The following is a 17457-nucleotide window of genomic DNA, read 5'->3' as shown; positions in this document are numbered from 1 at the left end:
GATAACGCAAGATTTGGCGATTTCAGGATATTCCGGACGTCCACGAGGATATCCGGTGTCGTATGATTATGTCAAAATTGTTATCTTGCCCAGCTTCAGCTGGGGAGAGAGGGAGGACAAGGAGGGGAGCACGGCTCTGACCAGTCGCCCGAACAAACTCTGGCTTTAATCGGGCCTTAAACAGACCTGCATGTGGGACACGGTGACTGACGTGTTATTCTTGGCAGCAGCACGGGCCTCGCTCCCCTGTAATAAAACATCACAGCTTGACAGAGCCGGCTGCTGACATCGCCGCACGCCATCTTTTCCCCGTCATGAGAATTCCCTTTTCCTGTTTTATTTATATATATATATATATATATCTATATATATATATATATATATATATATATATATATATATATATATATCTATCTCCAACGGGGGGGGTTGCATTTTGATATGACAGGCGCTTGGTAGCAAAACAAAAAAAAAAAAAAGGGAGCGGGGATAAGAGGGTGTCAGCGGAGAATCCTCAGAGCGGATTCCCGTCAAAACACTGCCATAAAATCTCGCAGAGCGCGTTTGCCGCGGCCGCGGGGCCCGGATCCTCTGCTCCCATCTCCGCCGCCTGCGTCAGTTTACGAGGGGGGCTTTGATTCTACCGATGGAGCGGTCCCCTACACCACACCTCAGAAGAGATCCAACGTGATAAAAATCAACCTGAATGACGACGATAAAAGTTCTGGAAATTGTATTCGATAGTAAGCGCTCCTCAGCACGTGAATCTACCCATCTACTGTCCAATCTGCCCATACTGCACAGCAACACCCTACTAGCATCCCATCAGGAAGTAGAAATGGGTTTCTGGAGAACACAGCAGCCAATGAGGCTGACGTTGGCTAATGAGGCCCCCCCCCCCCCAAGCAATAGTAACACAGGGTTGCCAAGTCTCCTCTCGCACAGCACTCACACGCCACAGCTGGCATTTCTCACGCTGAGAATCCCAAAATACATTAAAAACTCCTCTTTTGGTTAAATCCGACGTATATATTTCCTCACTGGCGCCTGGCCCGGTGCAAGCCACTGTTCGCGCCGTGAACGGGCGATTCCTCTCCGCACGTCACCTGGACTCCCACGCGCGACTCCCCAGTTGGCTGGCGCATCTGCTCTCCGTGACCCGGCATTAAGGTTCCCCGCTTCTCCAGAGAAAACAAGTGCTTGTATATGTATTTAGCGTTGGGCACGGCGCAGCTCTTCTCCGCCGCTCCCCGTCAACGGCGGCAATGATATCGGCGTGATGTAAAATTTGGAATTTTGCGGCAGCAAGCGAGCGGCCAGTAAAGACGAAAGTAGAAGGGACGGGCGGAGGCGACCAGCGGCGAGCTCAGGCTATCCTTCAAACATAAGGGAGTTGATGAAAACCGTAACCACGCCACAGTGATTTGGATGCTGTGGACGACACGCCGGCGAGGAGCCGCTCGATGAGTGTTCATGCCGTCGGCTTAGACCCCTAAAAACCATTTGGTAACTTCGTCAAGTGGTACAATTGTTTTTTGCATGGATTTCACCCACCGATCCACCGCTACAGTCCCGCACCAGCCCAAAAGGGGTGGTGTCATTGTGTTAGTGTCGAGTAAAAGCTGAGTTTTAAGCAGAGGAATAATTCGCTGCTTGAAAATAAGTGAAACCTCTCGTTTAATCACCGACATCGCAAGTAAACTCAGATTTCACTCATTATCTCTATTCAGAAACACCACAAAATCCAAACTGGCATCTTGTTCTGCTCCGGTGCAGAGTGTGCATTGAGACACATTAGGGACAACAAGCAAACAAAGACACGGCCTTTTGAGTTGGCTTCAATGACTCTGATACAATGCTCTGACAAATCTGAACAGAAATGCTTTTGTGACATAACTTAACGGGAAGTAAAGCATATATTTTTGCTTTAAACATTCACATTTTGCACTTTAAGTGCAAAATGTGAATTTATTATATCAATATTATATATTAATTTACTATATCAAACTCATAATATTCCTTGTACTTTTTTGTGGTTGCCGAGGTCCTCCTTCCTGTAGGGTAGTGCAGTGTTTGTTCGAGCCGTCTGAGCATCTTGAGAAGAAGTGCAATGAATATAGCACATTTAAAACTTACCAGTTGTTAAAAACAAACAAACAAATAAATAAATAAAAACATTGTATTTGTTTCGATAGAGGCTCAGTAAAAGAAAAAGTGAAGAAGAAGAAAGCGGCTGAAATTTTGTCCCTAGACAGCGGGAGCAGCCCGGGCTCAGCCCCGCCTCTTGATGGTTTCATCTTGGATCACCAGGCGCGCGGGATTCACAGGCACCAGGCGTCGTCAAAGGCAAACTAAAGCGACTCACAGTCCCCGTCATCTCATGGGGTGCGCCTCTCCCAAAAGCAACCCCTTTCAAAAGCATCTGCAAATACCGCCTGGCTTGGCCGGGCGAGGACAGGACGGACTCACCTTGAAGTTTTCTTTTATCGGCCATGACTGATGACTAGGATGATGTCTTCATGCCTTCCTTCACTGCAGGAGTCACAGAAATGCAGAAAAAGACAAACAAAAAAAAAAAACAATATTAGGATTTGGGAGACGTGGAACAGTGTTAATGGCAAAACGTGTGGGTGTACTGTAGGTCATTTCCCCATTTTGTCTGCATCTGGGTACTCTCGCAAGCGGCGCGTTCGCAAATCAGCAGCAGAAACGCTTTACGGCAATATTTTACGACGCGGCGCTCTACGTTACTCGCGCGCGCATGGGAGAGCGCAAACAAAGGTGGCGCCGCCCTGATGCCGAGGGGCCGACAAGCGCCTTCCCGCGCTGCGCCGCGTCAGAGGCTTCAACGTTGTGTTTTTCTTTAATACCAACTATTTATTAACTGAATATATGGAAAACAAAGGGAGACAAAGTAATACCCAGGCAAGAGGAGAGTGGAAGGGAAAGAGGAGGTTTATGGATGTGGTGACGGAGGACAAGCAGGGGGTCGGTAGATACCGTACTGTGAAATTTCACATCATTACATCTCCGCTTGAAGCAGAGCAAGCAAATAATAACACAAGTTAGAAATATTATACTTCACAAAAAAGGTCAGACTTGGCACTATCCCGGAAACAGATTCAGGGGACAAAGGATTCGTATCCCTGGTAACCGTGACAACCCATCCCAACTGCGATGAACAGTGACTTCAGTGATCAGCGTTGACGGTAATTAGCGACAGATGTAACGATGCAAATTATTGGACGCAAAAATATTCAACTTAAATTGTAGTTCTCACTCAAATGACGACAAACGACAAATCGACAGGGACAACGGGAGAGCAAGAAGATCAAGACGTTTCAAGCTCTAGAATATAAAATAAAAAATATGGAATACAAAATATAAAATACAAAATATAGAATATAAAATATAGAAAATACAAAATATAAAATACAAAATATAGAATATAAAATATAGAATATAAAATACAGAATATAAAATATAAAATAAAAAATACAAAATAGAATATAAATTATAAAATATAAAATATAACATACGAAATATAAAATACAAAATAGAAAATAGAATATAAAATATTAAATAGAGAATATAGAATATGAAATAGAGAATATAAAATATAGAATACAGAATTTAAAATATAGAACATAAAATGGGAAAGCCACTACGGGAGCTGCAGAGGACAAATACAAACTGGAAACATCACACTGCACATAATGACAGACATAATCAGTGTTCCAGGTGGAGGTCTTAATCTTCTCATTTTTGCTCCACAGCACTCTGACAGGAGTTTTGGATGCAAGGTGTATTTTGGGAAAACAAACTTCACAGAAGGCATGGGTTCACTCTGCATAAGAGTCAGCCCCCCCCCCTCCCCCCAACCAAAATTAAAAATCCTTCTTCCCTTTGCGCCCTCGGCAAGGTCCTTAAAGCTCGCTGCCACTCCGCCCGCCAGCTCCACAGTTACTTTTTCATGACGTTCAGACGCAGAGAACCAGGCTGATCAGCCTCCTTCCTCATACACTCTCAAACTTCCATCTTTCTCCATCTCACATCCTCTCTCTCCCCCATCTGTAGCCTCTCTCCCTCTCGTCATCTACCTTCCTCCCCATCTCCTGTCTTTCTCCCCCTGTCCCATATTGCACCCTCCCTCATCCCTCCCCCCCCAACTTGTTTGGCACTTTCTGGCTCTCGCCAATCTTCCGTTTCTCCCTCTCTTCCTCCGTCCCTGTCCCTTCCCCTCTTTAATTCTCTCTCGCTGTGTCTCCCCCATAATCTGTCTCTCCCCTCCTCTCACCCTCTTCATCCCCCTCCCACTCTCTTCTTCAGTCCGCCGTCTCTATCCCCCTCCCTCCCTCCCTCCACCCCAACACTGAGAAGGGCTCCGTGTACTAAATTGAAGCTACAGGGTTTTCACATTAGCTCAGAACCGGCTCCTGCCACAACGCTTGACACCAGGAGCAGAACTCAGCACGCTTTGGCCTCGATAGCTTATTACATCTTCGCGCTTCTATTAAATAATGTAGCGGCACTGAAGCGAGTGGCACAGAAGGTTTCCAGTCTGTCAGGGGCAGGAGAGAGAGAGAGAGAGAGAGAGAGAGAGAGAGAGAGAGAGAGAGAGAGAGAGAGAGAGAGATGAGAGAGAGAGGAGAGAGAGAGAGAGAGAGAGAGTGAGAGAGAGAGAGAGAGGAGAGAGAGAGAGAGAGAGAGAGAGAGAGAGAGAGAGAGAGAGAGAGAGAGAGAGAGAGAGAGAGAGAGAGAGAGAGAAATAAAAAGAAGAGTGAATGAAACAGAATGAGGGACGAGCAGACAGCGACGCTGGTACCGGAGGTCTGAACACTGTGCTCATGTTCTCAAATGCGGAGGAGAGTAAACACACAGGGCCTCAAGCTCACCATCACCGAAACTTTGAATTTCACTATTCACAGCGGCAGCGAGTACCAAAGAGGTACTTGTACTCGGTCCATAAAAAAAAAAAAAAAAAAAAAATGGTATTGGTTCAGCCCCTAAAGGGTACGGCCTGGCGGAGCAAAATCAGAAATACGATTTAAAAAGAGCAATTGAAAAGAAGAGGTGGAGAAAAAGGAGCAAAAAGGAAAGGACACCATAAGTGGAACAGCACGGGGTGAGGAAGGCAAATAGAAAAGCGCGGAACAGAATACCAGCAGGCAGCATAACATTCTCACCCTGTTGGTCTTAATGACAAATTATCCGCGCCGTGCGGCGGGCGGGGCCCTGGTGGGTAGCGCAGGATGAAAAGCTGTGAATAAAGCCGCTTTCGTTTCATCCTAAACTGGCTGCGGAGGGCAGTTTGTTGTCTCTCACCGCCGGGCCGGGCTGACTCCGACAGAAAACGCCACCTCATTAAGGAGGTGACGCAGCGCACCTCGCAGCAGCCATCATCACAGACACCCCTCGAAAGTCATTATACAACAATAAATGAAAAACCCAAAAGCCGGTGACTAATTTGAGCCTCTGAAGGACTACGACCACTACACCTGGGAAGAATGATCAGACGTGTGCCACGACGAAAAAATAAACAGCGAAACTAGCTCAGAATCAGAATCTGGAATTTGTCTTGGTGCAGTTGGTGCATAGCAGTGGAAAAAATATATAAAACAAATAGTAGCGTAGAAAAGCATGCTTAACAGTCTAAAAAACATTAAGCGTGTGTGGGGCACATAGAAATACGCACAAAAAAAACAAACCAAAAAAACCCAGCAAACAAGACAAAATCGAAATATGACTTTTTTTTTTTATCTGTATGGTATGTAGAGTATATCTTCGTGCTTTCATAAGATTTACACACAATAAATCATTAGTATTGTGAATGTTATGACCATTGATCAGAAGATCTAGAACAGTCTATGAAGCTCAGGAAACTGGATTACTTTACTGTCATCTAGTCTCATATCACAATATCTATATTAACAATATACACCGATCAGCCACAACATTAAAATCAGTGACAGGTGAAGTGAATGAAATCGATCATCTGGTTCCAATGGCATTGTCAAGGGGTGGTATATATATTATTACAAGCTTTTTTTATATTATGATTATATAAATTGTTATATATTATTAATATTAAATAAACTGTTATATATTATTATTATTATATACTGTTATATATTATTGTTATTATTATATACTGTTATATATTACTATAATTATTATTACTATTATTATATACTGTTATATATTATTATTTACTGTTATATATTATTATTATTTACTGTTATATATTATTATTATTATATACTGTTATATAGTATTATTAACTGTTATATATTATCATTATTATATACTGTTATATATTATTATTAACTGTTATATATCATTATTATTTACTGTTATATATTATTATTATTATGCTGATATATTATTATTATTATTATTATATACTGTTATATATTATTATTATTTTATACTGTTATTTCTATCATTATTATTATTATTATTATTATATGAGGGATATATTAGGCAGCAGGTGAACAGTTCTTGAAGTTTGTGTGTTGAAGCAGGTCTGTCACGATAACTACTTTTGTTTGACGACATATTGACCCAGAAATAATTGCAATAAACGATATCATTGTGATTTTAAGACGATTTTTGCCACTGATATAATGATAATATGATCAACTAATAATGCAAGTACACCCCGTCAAATAGCGATGAACTTTAAATTCTTAAAAATATTCTGACATTAAATCATTAAGCGGGCACTTTTGTTCAAAGCCATTACCAAATATATTTTTCCATAAGTTGAAATATAAGTAGAGTAGTTATTGATATTAATAAAACAGATTGATGTAACTCGGAGCAGAAAGCAGCAAGTCGTTTTGATCATAAATTTCCACGTGACTTGACCGCAGCACCTGCAGGAAGTGACACTGCAGCCAGGAACTATGCTCGTAGCCAGTGTGAAAACTCCAAAAGATAAGCAGGAGATCGCAGTTTCAGATGATTCTTCTGCTGTGAAGGTACTGTTTAGGTATTGTAACGTTGACAGGGTTGACAGGTTGAGCAGCCGCATCGCTCCGCGCAGTTGTGAAAAAACGCTTTAGGCGCTGCGCCCAAGTCTTTTAATGGTAGCAGAAACCGTGCAGTTTATTCTGGCATCATGTTGGCTAAAATGTTGGTGACATTGTTATGTAAACAAACAGGCATATAAATACAACAAGCAATTATCAAGGTCAGAAAGATTATCAAGGTCATGCCCACATATCTTACAATAAGTAGATAAAGTAATTTATCGTGACAGGCCTAGTTGGAAGCAGGAAAATGGGCAAGCGTAAGGATCTGAGCCACTTTGACAAGGAGCACATTGTGATGCTGGACGACTGGGTCTGAGCATCTCCACAAGCACAGGTCTTGTGGCTGTTCCCGCTCTGCAGTGGTTACTAGCTACCAAAAGTGCTCCAAGGAGGGACGACCGGTGAACCGGCGACAGGGTCATGGGGCCCAAGGCTCATTGGTGGACGTGGGGAGCGAGGTCCAACCCGTCTGGTTGGATCCCACAGAAGAACTACTGTAACACTAATTGGTGAAACAGTGAATGTTGCTATGATAGAAAGGTGTAGAACACACAGTGCATGGCAGCTTGCTGGGTATGGGAGCGCTCACAGTGTCCATGCTGACCCCTGTCCACCCCTGAAAGCACCTACAATGGACACGTGAGCGTCACAACTGGACCATGGAGCGATGGAAGAAGGTGGACCGTTGACGATGATTCATCTTTTCTTCTACATCATGTGGATGGGCGGGTGTGTGTGCGTCGTTTACCTGGGGAAGAGTTGGCACCAGGATGCATTATGGGAAGAAGGAAAGCCGGCGGAGGCAGGGTGATGCTCTGAACAATGTTGTGCTGGAAACCTTGGGTCCTGGCGTTCATGTGGATGTTACTTTGACACGTAGCACCTACGTAAACATTGTTGGGCGGGTCAGAGGTGTTTTGGCGGCACGAGGGGGACCTACACGATATAAGGCAGGTGGTTTTAGTGCTGTGGCTGATCAGTGTATATGGCCCAGGCCTTTATCATAACCCTGTATCTTTTAATGTGAATGTTCCCTGTGAGCTGAATGACATATTAAATGGCTTGGAAAGAATTAAGCGGTCTCAATTTAGTATCATTCAATCTGTCAGCAGCTCGATCAAAGGCTATTTAGGCTCCACACTAGCAACATTGATTTAGCAGCCTAATGTAGCTTCCGTGGGTAATGAACTTGTCTTAATTTAAGTTTAAATTTAAAAATTTAAACTTATTTAAAAGGATGAATCACACTCTCGTTGCTGCTGCGAGGCAAATTAAATATGCAAGACTGCAAGGAAACGAGAAGTCTGGGAGCGTCCGAAACAAACAGATTAAATCAGCGCAGCGCGAATCTGCCAGCCCACAGGGACAAAAAGAGTTTAAACTACTGAGAAGGAGAAATTCAGGGATTAGGGTTGGGACAATCCTGAAATTCTAGTTGACGATTAATTAAAACAACTGTAGCATCACAGTAACAGCCAATGATAGTGTATTAACACACATCTACTGCATGAAGAACAGCCATTTATTGGCATTGAACATTGGAAATGTTTGTTAATTTCCCCTCAAACCAAGAGATGAAACAAGCCAAATGCACATTCTATTTGTCTGAACATTTATAACATCGGCTCAGTGTTCCCCTAAAATGTGTTATTATAGGAAAAGTTATGCAAAATGATTGCAATCCGCTCAAAATATTAGGATTAGTCTTTTATGTAATAATTGTGACAGCCATGCTCAGGACTAAAATAGAGCTGAGCTTCACAACTTGCTGGCACATTGGTGGCTGATTACAAGTGATTAATGCAGACTGTGTGTGGTTTAAGTTATATTATACTATACCCACTATTTCAGCCACAGCACAGCACCCAGGGACTCCAGTGCTAATGCCTTGGTCAAGGGCAGTAGCAGGAGTGTGCATGTAATAACACGTCGAGTAGGAGAACATGCAAACTTTGTAGAGAAAGGGCCGATCATCGGGTTTGAACCAAGGACATGCTGCAAGGCTAGACACGTTGCACTTTGATGGGACTGATAACGCAGAAGTAACACAGGGACGGCTCGTACCGGGTCCCTGGTGTGGTAAACAAGGCCTCAGAGCGATGGTGTGTTTGAAGACTCTAAGGTTCATAATGAGTTCCCCATCCCACATTCTGTGGATCTATGCGATTCAGATGAATTGTATATTTTGACATAAAATTCACCAATATTACCAAGATGAGTCACACATCCATTTAGATAAAGATAATATCTGTTGACTATTGTCAGTGATGTTATTTTGACGTGTGGAGTAGATAGCATCAAATAATGTGAGCAAGATGCAAAGCAACAAGCGTCATTTTTAGAGATGACAACCGATCTGATACTGTGTATCATGACGGGCGGATACCAGCCAAAAACTTTCAGATATCAGACAAACAACCGCCATAACATCAAGAGCAGTAACGTATATATTTTGTATTAAATTTACACAAATCTGCTCGCCGGTGCCGAATTCTCGGGCGGATTTCTCAGTTCATTCTCGAAACACAGGGGTATTTTTTTTTGCATGACCCGAATTCTCTTTTATTGTAGATGCATTTAATGTATTTATTTCCCTCCGTGCATAACGGTCGGGCCACCCCGTCACCTTTCCCCTGTCTGTGAACAGTCACTCTAACCCCCTCCCAAGCATTTTGTGAGCTGCCGTCCGGTCTGCGACAATAAAAAGGTTGGGAACCCCTGCTCCAAGGTAGTCAAGCGTTTCTTTAGCAGTTTGAGGATGCTACGTTTAAACGGCCATCTTAAGCAAAGAGCGTCAATAAAAATAGCTCATAAAAAGAACACTAGTTGGAGAAAGGAAAGAACATCTGATCAGTATCAGTTGAGGCAGAGGTGTCGGGGTCTTTGTCTTTTACCCCTTTCCGCTCGCCTCGAACATCCGGCATTTGTCATCAGTGGGAAAGGGAAAAACCCGGGTTTTAGTCCCGGGTCAAATGACTCTGCAATAGACACGGGTTTTAATCGGCTCGCCCTCCAGACGGCTCTGGTGTGAACAGGACAGCCGGGTCGACCCACCAATTTTGGCCCCTTTACCTGCGCGATGCGATGCCTGTTGGAATTCCGGACGCTGGCATAAATAGACAGGAATATCCGTGTATCACTTCATCCCCTCATCTCCCATTTAGAATCCAAAATCAGAATCGGATGTTACTGACTTTTTCCCCCCCGCATGGGGGACCGTGAATTGTTGTGTGTGTGGGGACCGCAGCAAAGAACCCCCAGACTCCCCGGCAGACTCCCCACCAGACTCCCCCGCAAAGGCAACACGGAGTATCCGTACGCGGATCCGCACCGGTAGCATGGCGCTGCTGGTGCTCCATGTTGCTTCTACTGTCGTGTTGGGTCTTTCATGAGCGATCCCATTCTGTTGAATGGATCAAAATACTATATATATTTTTTTTTTCCAAATTTTACAGTGTCATGTCATTGCTTGGTAAGGGTGCTGTCTCCTCTAATGTTTTGCTCCCAATCACACTGTAACCATGACACGCCCCTTTTCCGACGTGTTCATGATGTCAAACACCAGGAAAGTGCCAGGGAAAAAAAATTTAATAAAAATAAAAAATAAGCTAATTTCTCCTGACAATGGGAAAGGTGTAAATTGCTTCTTTTTTAGACCTGGGTGTAAAAGAAATCGGGTCAACCCCCTAATTTGTTGTGAAAATGGTATTTGTCTACAACTATACCAGCAGCAGCCACCATGCTGGGGGAAAGTGGAAGCGCCATGGAATTGTAAAACACGTGAATCATGTCAGACAAGGAAGCACAAGTCACTTCTCCTTGCCAGCCAGACCAACGCTGGCAGGTCCTGGTGGCCCGCCAGCCAACACACAGCATCCACAGCCAAGTCTTTGTGCCACAGACAAGCCACCATAATTTGATCTAAAATACAAACTACCAAAAAATCAAAGGCCCGTAATTCTAATTCTGAAGGGACATTGCTTTAGCATGGTTGTTGTTTTTTGGGAGATGACGGGGGCCCTCCCTGCCACGGGCCCCTGGGCTATACAACCGGTTAGCATGTGCATTTAAATGCTGCGTCTTGGACATGAGGGCCGGGATTTGAGAGTCTTCCGCCAATGGCTTTCCCTTTTGTAATTTGGGTTAAAACCAAAATACAGTCACACTGTCAAAGTCAAACTTGTTTTGCTGCCATGGTTTTGTTTATGGTTGCACCACGGCTTGACTTGACAATGTAAAAAAGACAGAAATTTTCTGAGCAGTTCATGTGTCGTTCAAGCAAAAATGGAAAATTATATGAGGGTCAAATACTTTATGCAATGGTAATCCGTTTTTTAACTGTGTCTGAAAACTTAAGTGAACTTCTATTTGGGCTATTGTTCTGCACTGGTTATGAAAAGAATGTCGCCTTTAATCGCCGGCCAAAAGCAAGCGGGTACAACACATTTTACACATCATTAGGATTGAGTTTATCAACCCAGCAGCACATAAGATTAACTCATTCAAATGATGGTAGGAGGCCTCCTGAAGTAAGAAAAGTATGTTTGATCGATACAGACATATTAAAGGGGGATTGTGTAATATAATAGCGTTTACATGGTGAAATGCACTGAGAAGTCAAAAGACAACGATGTAAAAAGATGTATGAAAAGGATGACATCACAATATAGATATTATATCAATATATTGCCCAGCCGCAGATCAACACAGCATCCACTGAATGTCCGATATTCAATGATAAAAAAAAACTGGCAGCACAATACAGGTCATTCAAAAAATGTATTGCCGAGGTATTTGGAACACTTTCAACAAACCCTACAGACAAATTCTGGTAATTTTGTGTCCTGGAACAGTGTCAATTGTGCACGGTGCTACTTTTAGTCGTGTCTGACAAGGACACTGATGTCTTCACGTTCCATTTGAGGGCACACTTTATCGCAGACGGCGTAAAAAAAAACGGCATCATAGAACCGCATCGTGTTGCCTTCTATTAGCTGACAACAGGCAATCTCAGCCCGAGCACCGCAGGGCGAGCGCTCAGTTGTCACCGTCGACCCCCTGCAGGGGGCAATAATCAGGTTTGGGCCCGGGCCGCTGAACGGGACATGTCTCAGCGTTCCACCGCAGAGGAACGCGACTTTGAGGCTGTCTAGGGGTTCACTCCAGGGGAGACTCCCATCCTCTACTGGCCGTCACTGGTCATTTTCCATCACATTCTCACCGTCATCACCAAAGGATCCACAAAAACAGAAATTGTCATGTCCCCGTCGCCATAACCACAACACAAAAATATCTTGTAAATGATAATTAGAAGGTGTGTTGTCTGAAAAACTAGCAGGGGCTACACTGAAAATATAATCGTACTTTATATAACCATGAGAGTTTTTTGTGATTAACCAATTTTAAAAGGTCCCGCTCGTACCACAAAAACAGCTGTGACCCGTCGAGGTATGAGGCGTTTTCGCAGCGCAGGTACTTTTTCATAGTTCTAAGAACTTTTGGAGGAACCCTCCCCTTTTTTGTGACCGCACTGCCAGAACTAGGAACGATCATTGTTCTTAGAACGCCGTTTTGAGGGACTTTTTTAGCCCCCACTTCAGGGCAGGGACTTTCCAGCTCAAGTGGAACCTTCAGCGACGTAAGTGCACGGTGATTGGTCGGCAGCGATCCAACGCAGCACCGGCGTAATTCAAGACCTGTGTAAAGCAGTCTTTATTTACACACAATTTATTTCTGAAACATTTCAAACAGTTGCGTTAAAAATAAATTACTACATAAAATAAAAAACAGCGCCTCTCCGCCCAGACCTCGCTGTTTCCCGGGGCCGCTGGCTACACGCCGCGCGCTGCCTTTCCCGTGCACCTCGCTCGCCCCCTCGAGCACTGAGGAGTTGCATCACTCCAGGCGTTTTTTTTTTATTGTTGATGTATTTAGTTCATTTATTTTATAATTATTTTCTGACATTAATTAAACTAAACAAAAAAATCAATGTGCTCTGTCCCGATGCAAGCCCTTGCGTTACGAAAATCTGAACAAACTTTTAAATGGGGCCTTGTAGATCTAATACGAGTGAAGCAACTGGATCACTTATTTCTCACCTCAAATTTGTTCAGATTTTGGTGGACTGAAAAAGAGTAAATTAGTTAAAAGTTTACGGACTAAATACAACATGTGCACTCGTGCTGAAACCCCATTGGCTTATGTCACTTCCGAGTTCACTTCAGAGTTCCTACTGTCGGTGCAAATGCAACCGGAAAAAAAATCCCTTGAAGGTATCTAGTTCTCGGGGGACCTCCCCAGTTCCTAGTTCTCCTCGGGTAGTCCAGAGAACCGTTTGGTCCGAAAACACCTATGGACTCCACCAGACTCTGAAGGTGTCCTGTGGTATCTGGCACCAGGACGTTAGCAGCAGATCCTTTAAGTCCTAGAAGTTGGGAGGTGGGGCCCCCATGGATCGGGCTTGTTGTTCCAGCTCATCCCACAGATGCTCCATCTGTTGAAATCTGGGGAATTTGGAGGCCAAGTCAACACCTTGAACTCTTTTTCATGTACCTCAAACTATTTACTGAACAATTTTTGCAGCGTGGCAGGGCACATTATCCCGCTGAAAGAGGCCACTGCCATCAGGGAATTCAGTTGCCATGACATGGTGTACTTTGTTTGCAACAATTTTTAGGTAGGTGGTATGTGTCAAAGTAACATCCACATGAATGCCAGGTCCCAAGGTTGTGTATGTCCGTACACCTTCCTATCATAGCAGCATTAACTTTTTCACCAATTAGTGCTACAGTAGTTCTTCTGTGGGGTCGAACCAGACGGGTTAGACCTCACTCCCCACGTGCACCAATGAGCCTTGGGCCCCATGACCCTGTCGCCGGTTCACCGGTCGTCCCTTCTTGGAGCACTTTTGGTAGCTAGTAACCACTGCACAGCGGGAACAGCCACAAGACCTGTGCTTGTGGAGATGCTCAGACCCAGTCGTCCAGCATCACAATGTGCTCCTTGTCAAAGTGGCTCAGATCCTTACGCTGCTTCAACACATCAACTTCAACAACCCACTCTTCACTTGCTGCCTCATGTATATATATATATATATATATATATATATATATATATATATATATATATATATATATATATATATATATATATATATAATAATAATAATAATATATCCCACCCCTCGGCAGGTGCCATTGGAACCAGATGAACAATGTCATTCACTTCACCTTTCAGTGGTTTTAATGTTGTGGCTGATCGTTGTATAAGCATCATTGTGACAATTAGACGTGGTGTAAACTCAACTGTGATGACTGTGATTAGGGCAGTCACAATCACAACTTTGTAGTTGCTGATTAATTGCAATACAAATAATTATGTTTAGCAATTGCCAATTAAATCAACTGTGTTTATTTTATGCCTGTCGGCATAGTATTAAAAGAAAACCGTAACAATACACGTCCACCTATTGCAGAAGAGCACCTATTGACTACAAACATTGGAGCATAACCCGTCAGGTAGAGAGTTAGTTTGGCTGAACCCAACCGATGGAAACTGGCCTCATTCACAATCTAATTTATTGCAACATTTATTAACATTGGCTCAAAATGGGTCCAGCTATTTGGGTGGGAACATGTTGATCCAACGTCACACACACACACACACACTTTATCCAACCGTGCATGCATGCTATCCAACACAGGCTGCATTTCACCCAATACTTTTCTTCACACGTCCACCGCCAAAGCGTCACAACGCGCCTGCTGTGTTGCAGCTGCTTGGTAAACACGCGTCCACCCCGCACCGACAAGCCCCGGGGTGAAGGGTCCTCTGCCTGGGCGCCGCCGTCCTCGCTGCCCCCCCCGCCCCCCCCCGCGCGGGTGCGACCGACCGCCGGGCCGAGCGCGGACCGCGTTCAACTAAACTTTGGCACCAGATGCGGAGCTCAGGCTGCACCAGGCTCCTGCCGGAGCCCCGCTGGCGTTTCAAGCGTCCCGGTCCGAGCGCAGCGGTGGCTGGTGTTTATAAACAAAGCAGCACGGACTGCTCGAGTGGAGTATCGATGGGAAGCAAAAAAAACAAAAAAAGAAAGACATGGTCAAATGCAAATGAACCGAAAGATTATTAACAACAGATTATACATGTAAATAAAGCAAACAAAAGAATAATACATTCAGCTGTATGCATTGCTGAGCTGAATTTTTGGGGGGAGATTTCAACCTTAAGACTTGAAACAAGCAATACACGACACCACTAAGTATAAACAACGCATTATCCGCGAACAGCCGGGTCTCCGCACTTCCACAACTCCGGAGCCCGGAGCCCGGGGGCCGGAGCCCGGAGCCCGGCACAGAGGGATGCTCCCCCCCCCCACGGAAACCTCCAACTTCCCCAGTGAACCTGGACCTGCGGCTCCTGCTGTGGACTCAGTTCGGGAGAGGGACAACAAACACACACACACAGTAACCCTGTTTGGCCCCCAGCCTCCATTCACCTGGATCCCACCGCGTCGTCGTCTCTTCTCCCGGGGGGGCCCCGCGCTGGTGAACCCGGTTCTTCCTCAGGATAAACGGCTATTTCGCCCTTTTCTCCATTAATTCTTTTCGCTAAACAATCAGCCCGCACATCCAAGATGGCCGCCAGGAACTCCTCCTCCTCCGATGCCCAGACCCGCCGGAGACCCGCCTCCGCCTCCACGCCATTGGCCCGCGCTGCCGCGTTCCGCTCCCGCCATTGGTCAGAGTCGCCGTCGCGGAGCCGAGACGGGTTTACTACTTCCGCAAGAGCCCCGCCGTGATTGGACGGTTCCGAGAGGTGAAGGGTCACAGCGCTCGGCTTGGTGAACGTGCGGTTCATTGTGCCCGCGTCGCAACACAGCGCCCCCTGTTGGCGGAGCGCGGCTGGAGGGCGAGCCGCCATGCTTTAGTTTACTTGATCTCTTATCACTGTTTCTGTTCAAGGAAATGCAATGAATGAACAACATGTAATACACGCAGGGGGGCAAAGAGGGGAAATGTGTTTATAAAACATGAAAAAGAAAACATAGATATAAATTACATCAATTATTATATTACGTTTGTATATTTGAACGATATTATACATCAATATCAATATCTATATTTTTCCTGCCCACCCAACAGCCTCCTACAATGACTCCCCTCTGTGCCGGGAGCGGAAACTCCTCCTCTGAATAGCAATGCACAAGGCTACTTGTGCCTTTACTTCACATTTAACATCCACTTTTAAGTTTTAAGATGGATACAATAAAGATGAAGGTACGATATTAATCCCCAAAGGGAAAGAAATTCCAGTGTTGCAGCAGCAATAACATACATGACACCTTTCACTAAGTTAAATTATTTTTTATTCTATTTATTTCTATTATTATTATTATTTCTATTTTTTTAATTTAATTCGTTATTTTATATGTTTAAAAACACACAATCTAGCCACAAGCCAGTGTATCATTACTTCCGGTCCCAAGCCCGGATGAATAGAGAGGGTTGCGTCAGGATACCGGATCGGTCGAGACCCGGGTTAACAACGACCGCCGCTGGCCAACAGGGTGCCAGCGGAAACTGTGCTACTGTCGGCTCAAGAAGAAGTAGAAAAGGGGGAAGGTGTGTCCGGAGACAGCAGGAAAGGAAGAAGGGTAGGAGAGTAGAGTTGAGAGTAGGAACTTTGAGGGTTGGCACTTTGAAGGGTAAAGAGAGAGAGCGGGCTGACATGATGGAGAGAAGAAAGGTAGATGTACAATGTGTACAAGGGACCAGGTGGAAGGGGAGTAAGGCCAGGAGCATCAGAGCCGGGTACAAACTGTTCTACCATGCAGTGGATGGCAGGAGAAATGGGGTGGGGATAGTCTTGAGGGAAGAATATGTCAAGAGTGTTTTGGAGGTGACGAGAATTTCGGACAGAGTGATGAGCATGAAGCTGGAAATTGATGGGGTTGTAATGAATGTGGTCAGTGCATATGCTCCCCAAGTTGGGTGTGAGATGGAAAAGAAAGAAGAATTCTTCAGTGAGTTGGATGTAGTGGTGGAGAGCATCCCCAAGGAAGAGAGAGTCGTTGGAGCAGATCTCAATGGGCATGTTGGCGAAGGGATCAGAGACATAGGTGATGAAAAGGTGATGGGTGGGTATGGTGTCAAGGAGAGGAATGTGGAAGGACAGATGGTGGTGGATTTCACCAAAAGAGCGGAATTGGCTGTTGTGAATAGGTATTTCAAGAAGAGGGAGAAACACAGGGTGACATACAAGAGTGGAGGAAGGTGCACACAGGTGGACTACATCTTATGCAGGAGGTTCAATCTGAAGGACTGCAAAGTGGTGGTAGGGGAGTTTGTTGCTAGGCAACATCGGATGGTGGTCTGTAGGATGAATCTGTAGGCAAATAAGAGGAAGAGAGTGAAAGAAGACC

At 44.6% G+C, this 17457-nt stretch overlaps 1 protein-coding gene across 1 annotated transcript in view; it reads right to left on the bottom strand.

Moving 5' to 3' along the window:
• The window catches only part of LOC307246524 (CCR4-NOT transcription complex subunit 3-like), a gene marked incomplete at its 3' end in the record, with an annotated part of 55423 nt that extends 39774 nt beyond the window's left edge, over positions 1-15649 (bottom strand). Inside the window, exons 1-2 of the mRNA XM_080022467.1 lie at positions 15532-15649; positions 2470-2532 (exon numbers count right to left, since the gene is read on the bottom strand). Coding sequence (XP_079878593.1) covers positions 2470-2494 — 25 coding nt within the window. The 5' untranslated portion in view covers positions 2495-2532; positions 15532-15649. The remainder of the gene's footprint in view (positions 1-2469; positions 2533-15531) is intronic.
• Positions 15650-17457: the final 1808 nt, after the last annotated feature.

Source organism: Zeus faber, assembly GCF_960531495.2.
Source record: "Zeus faber genome assembly, chromosome: 1".
In the NCBI taxonomy this organism is placed as follows: domain Eukaryota; kingdom Metazoa; phylum Chordata; class Actinopteri; order Zeiformes; family Zeidae; genus Zeus; species Zeus faber.
The sequence above is the reverse complement of the archived record's forward strand: the minus strand, read 5'-3'. Positions and strand labels throughout refer to the sequence as shown.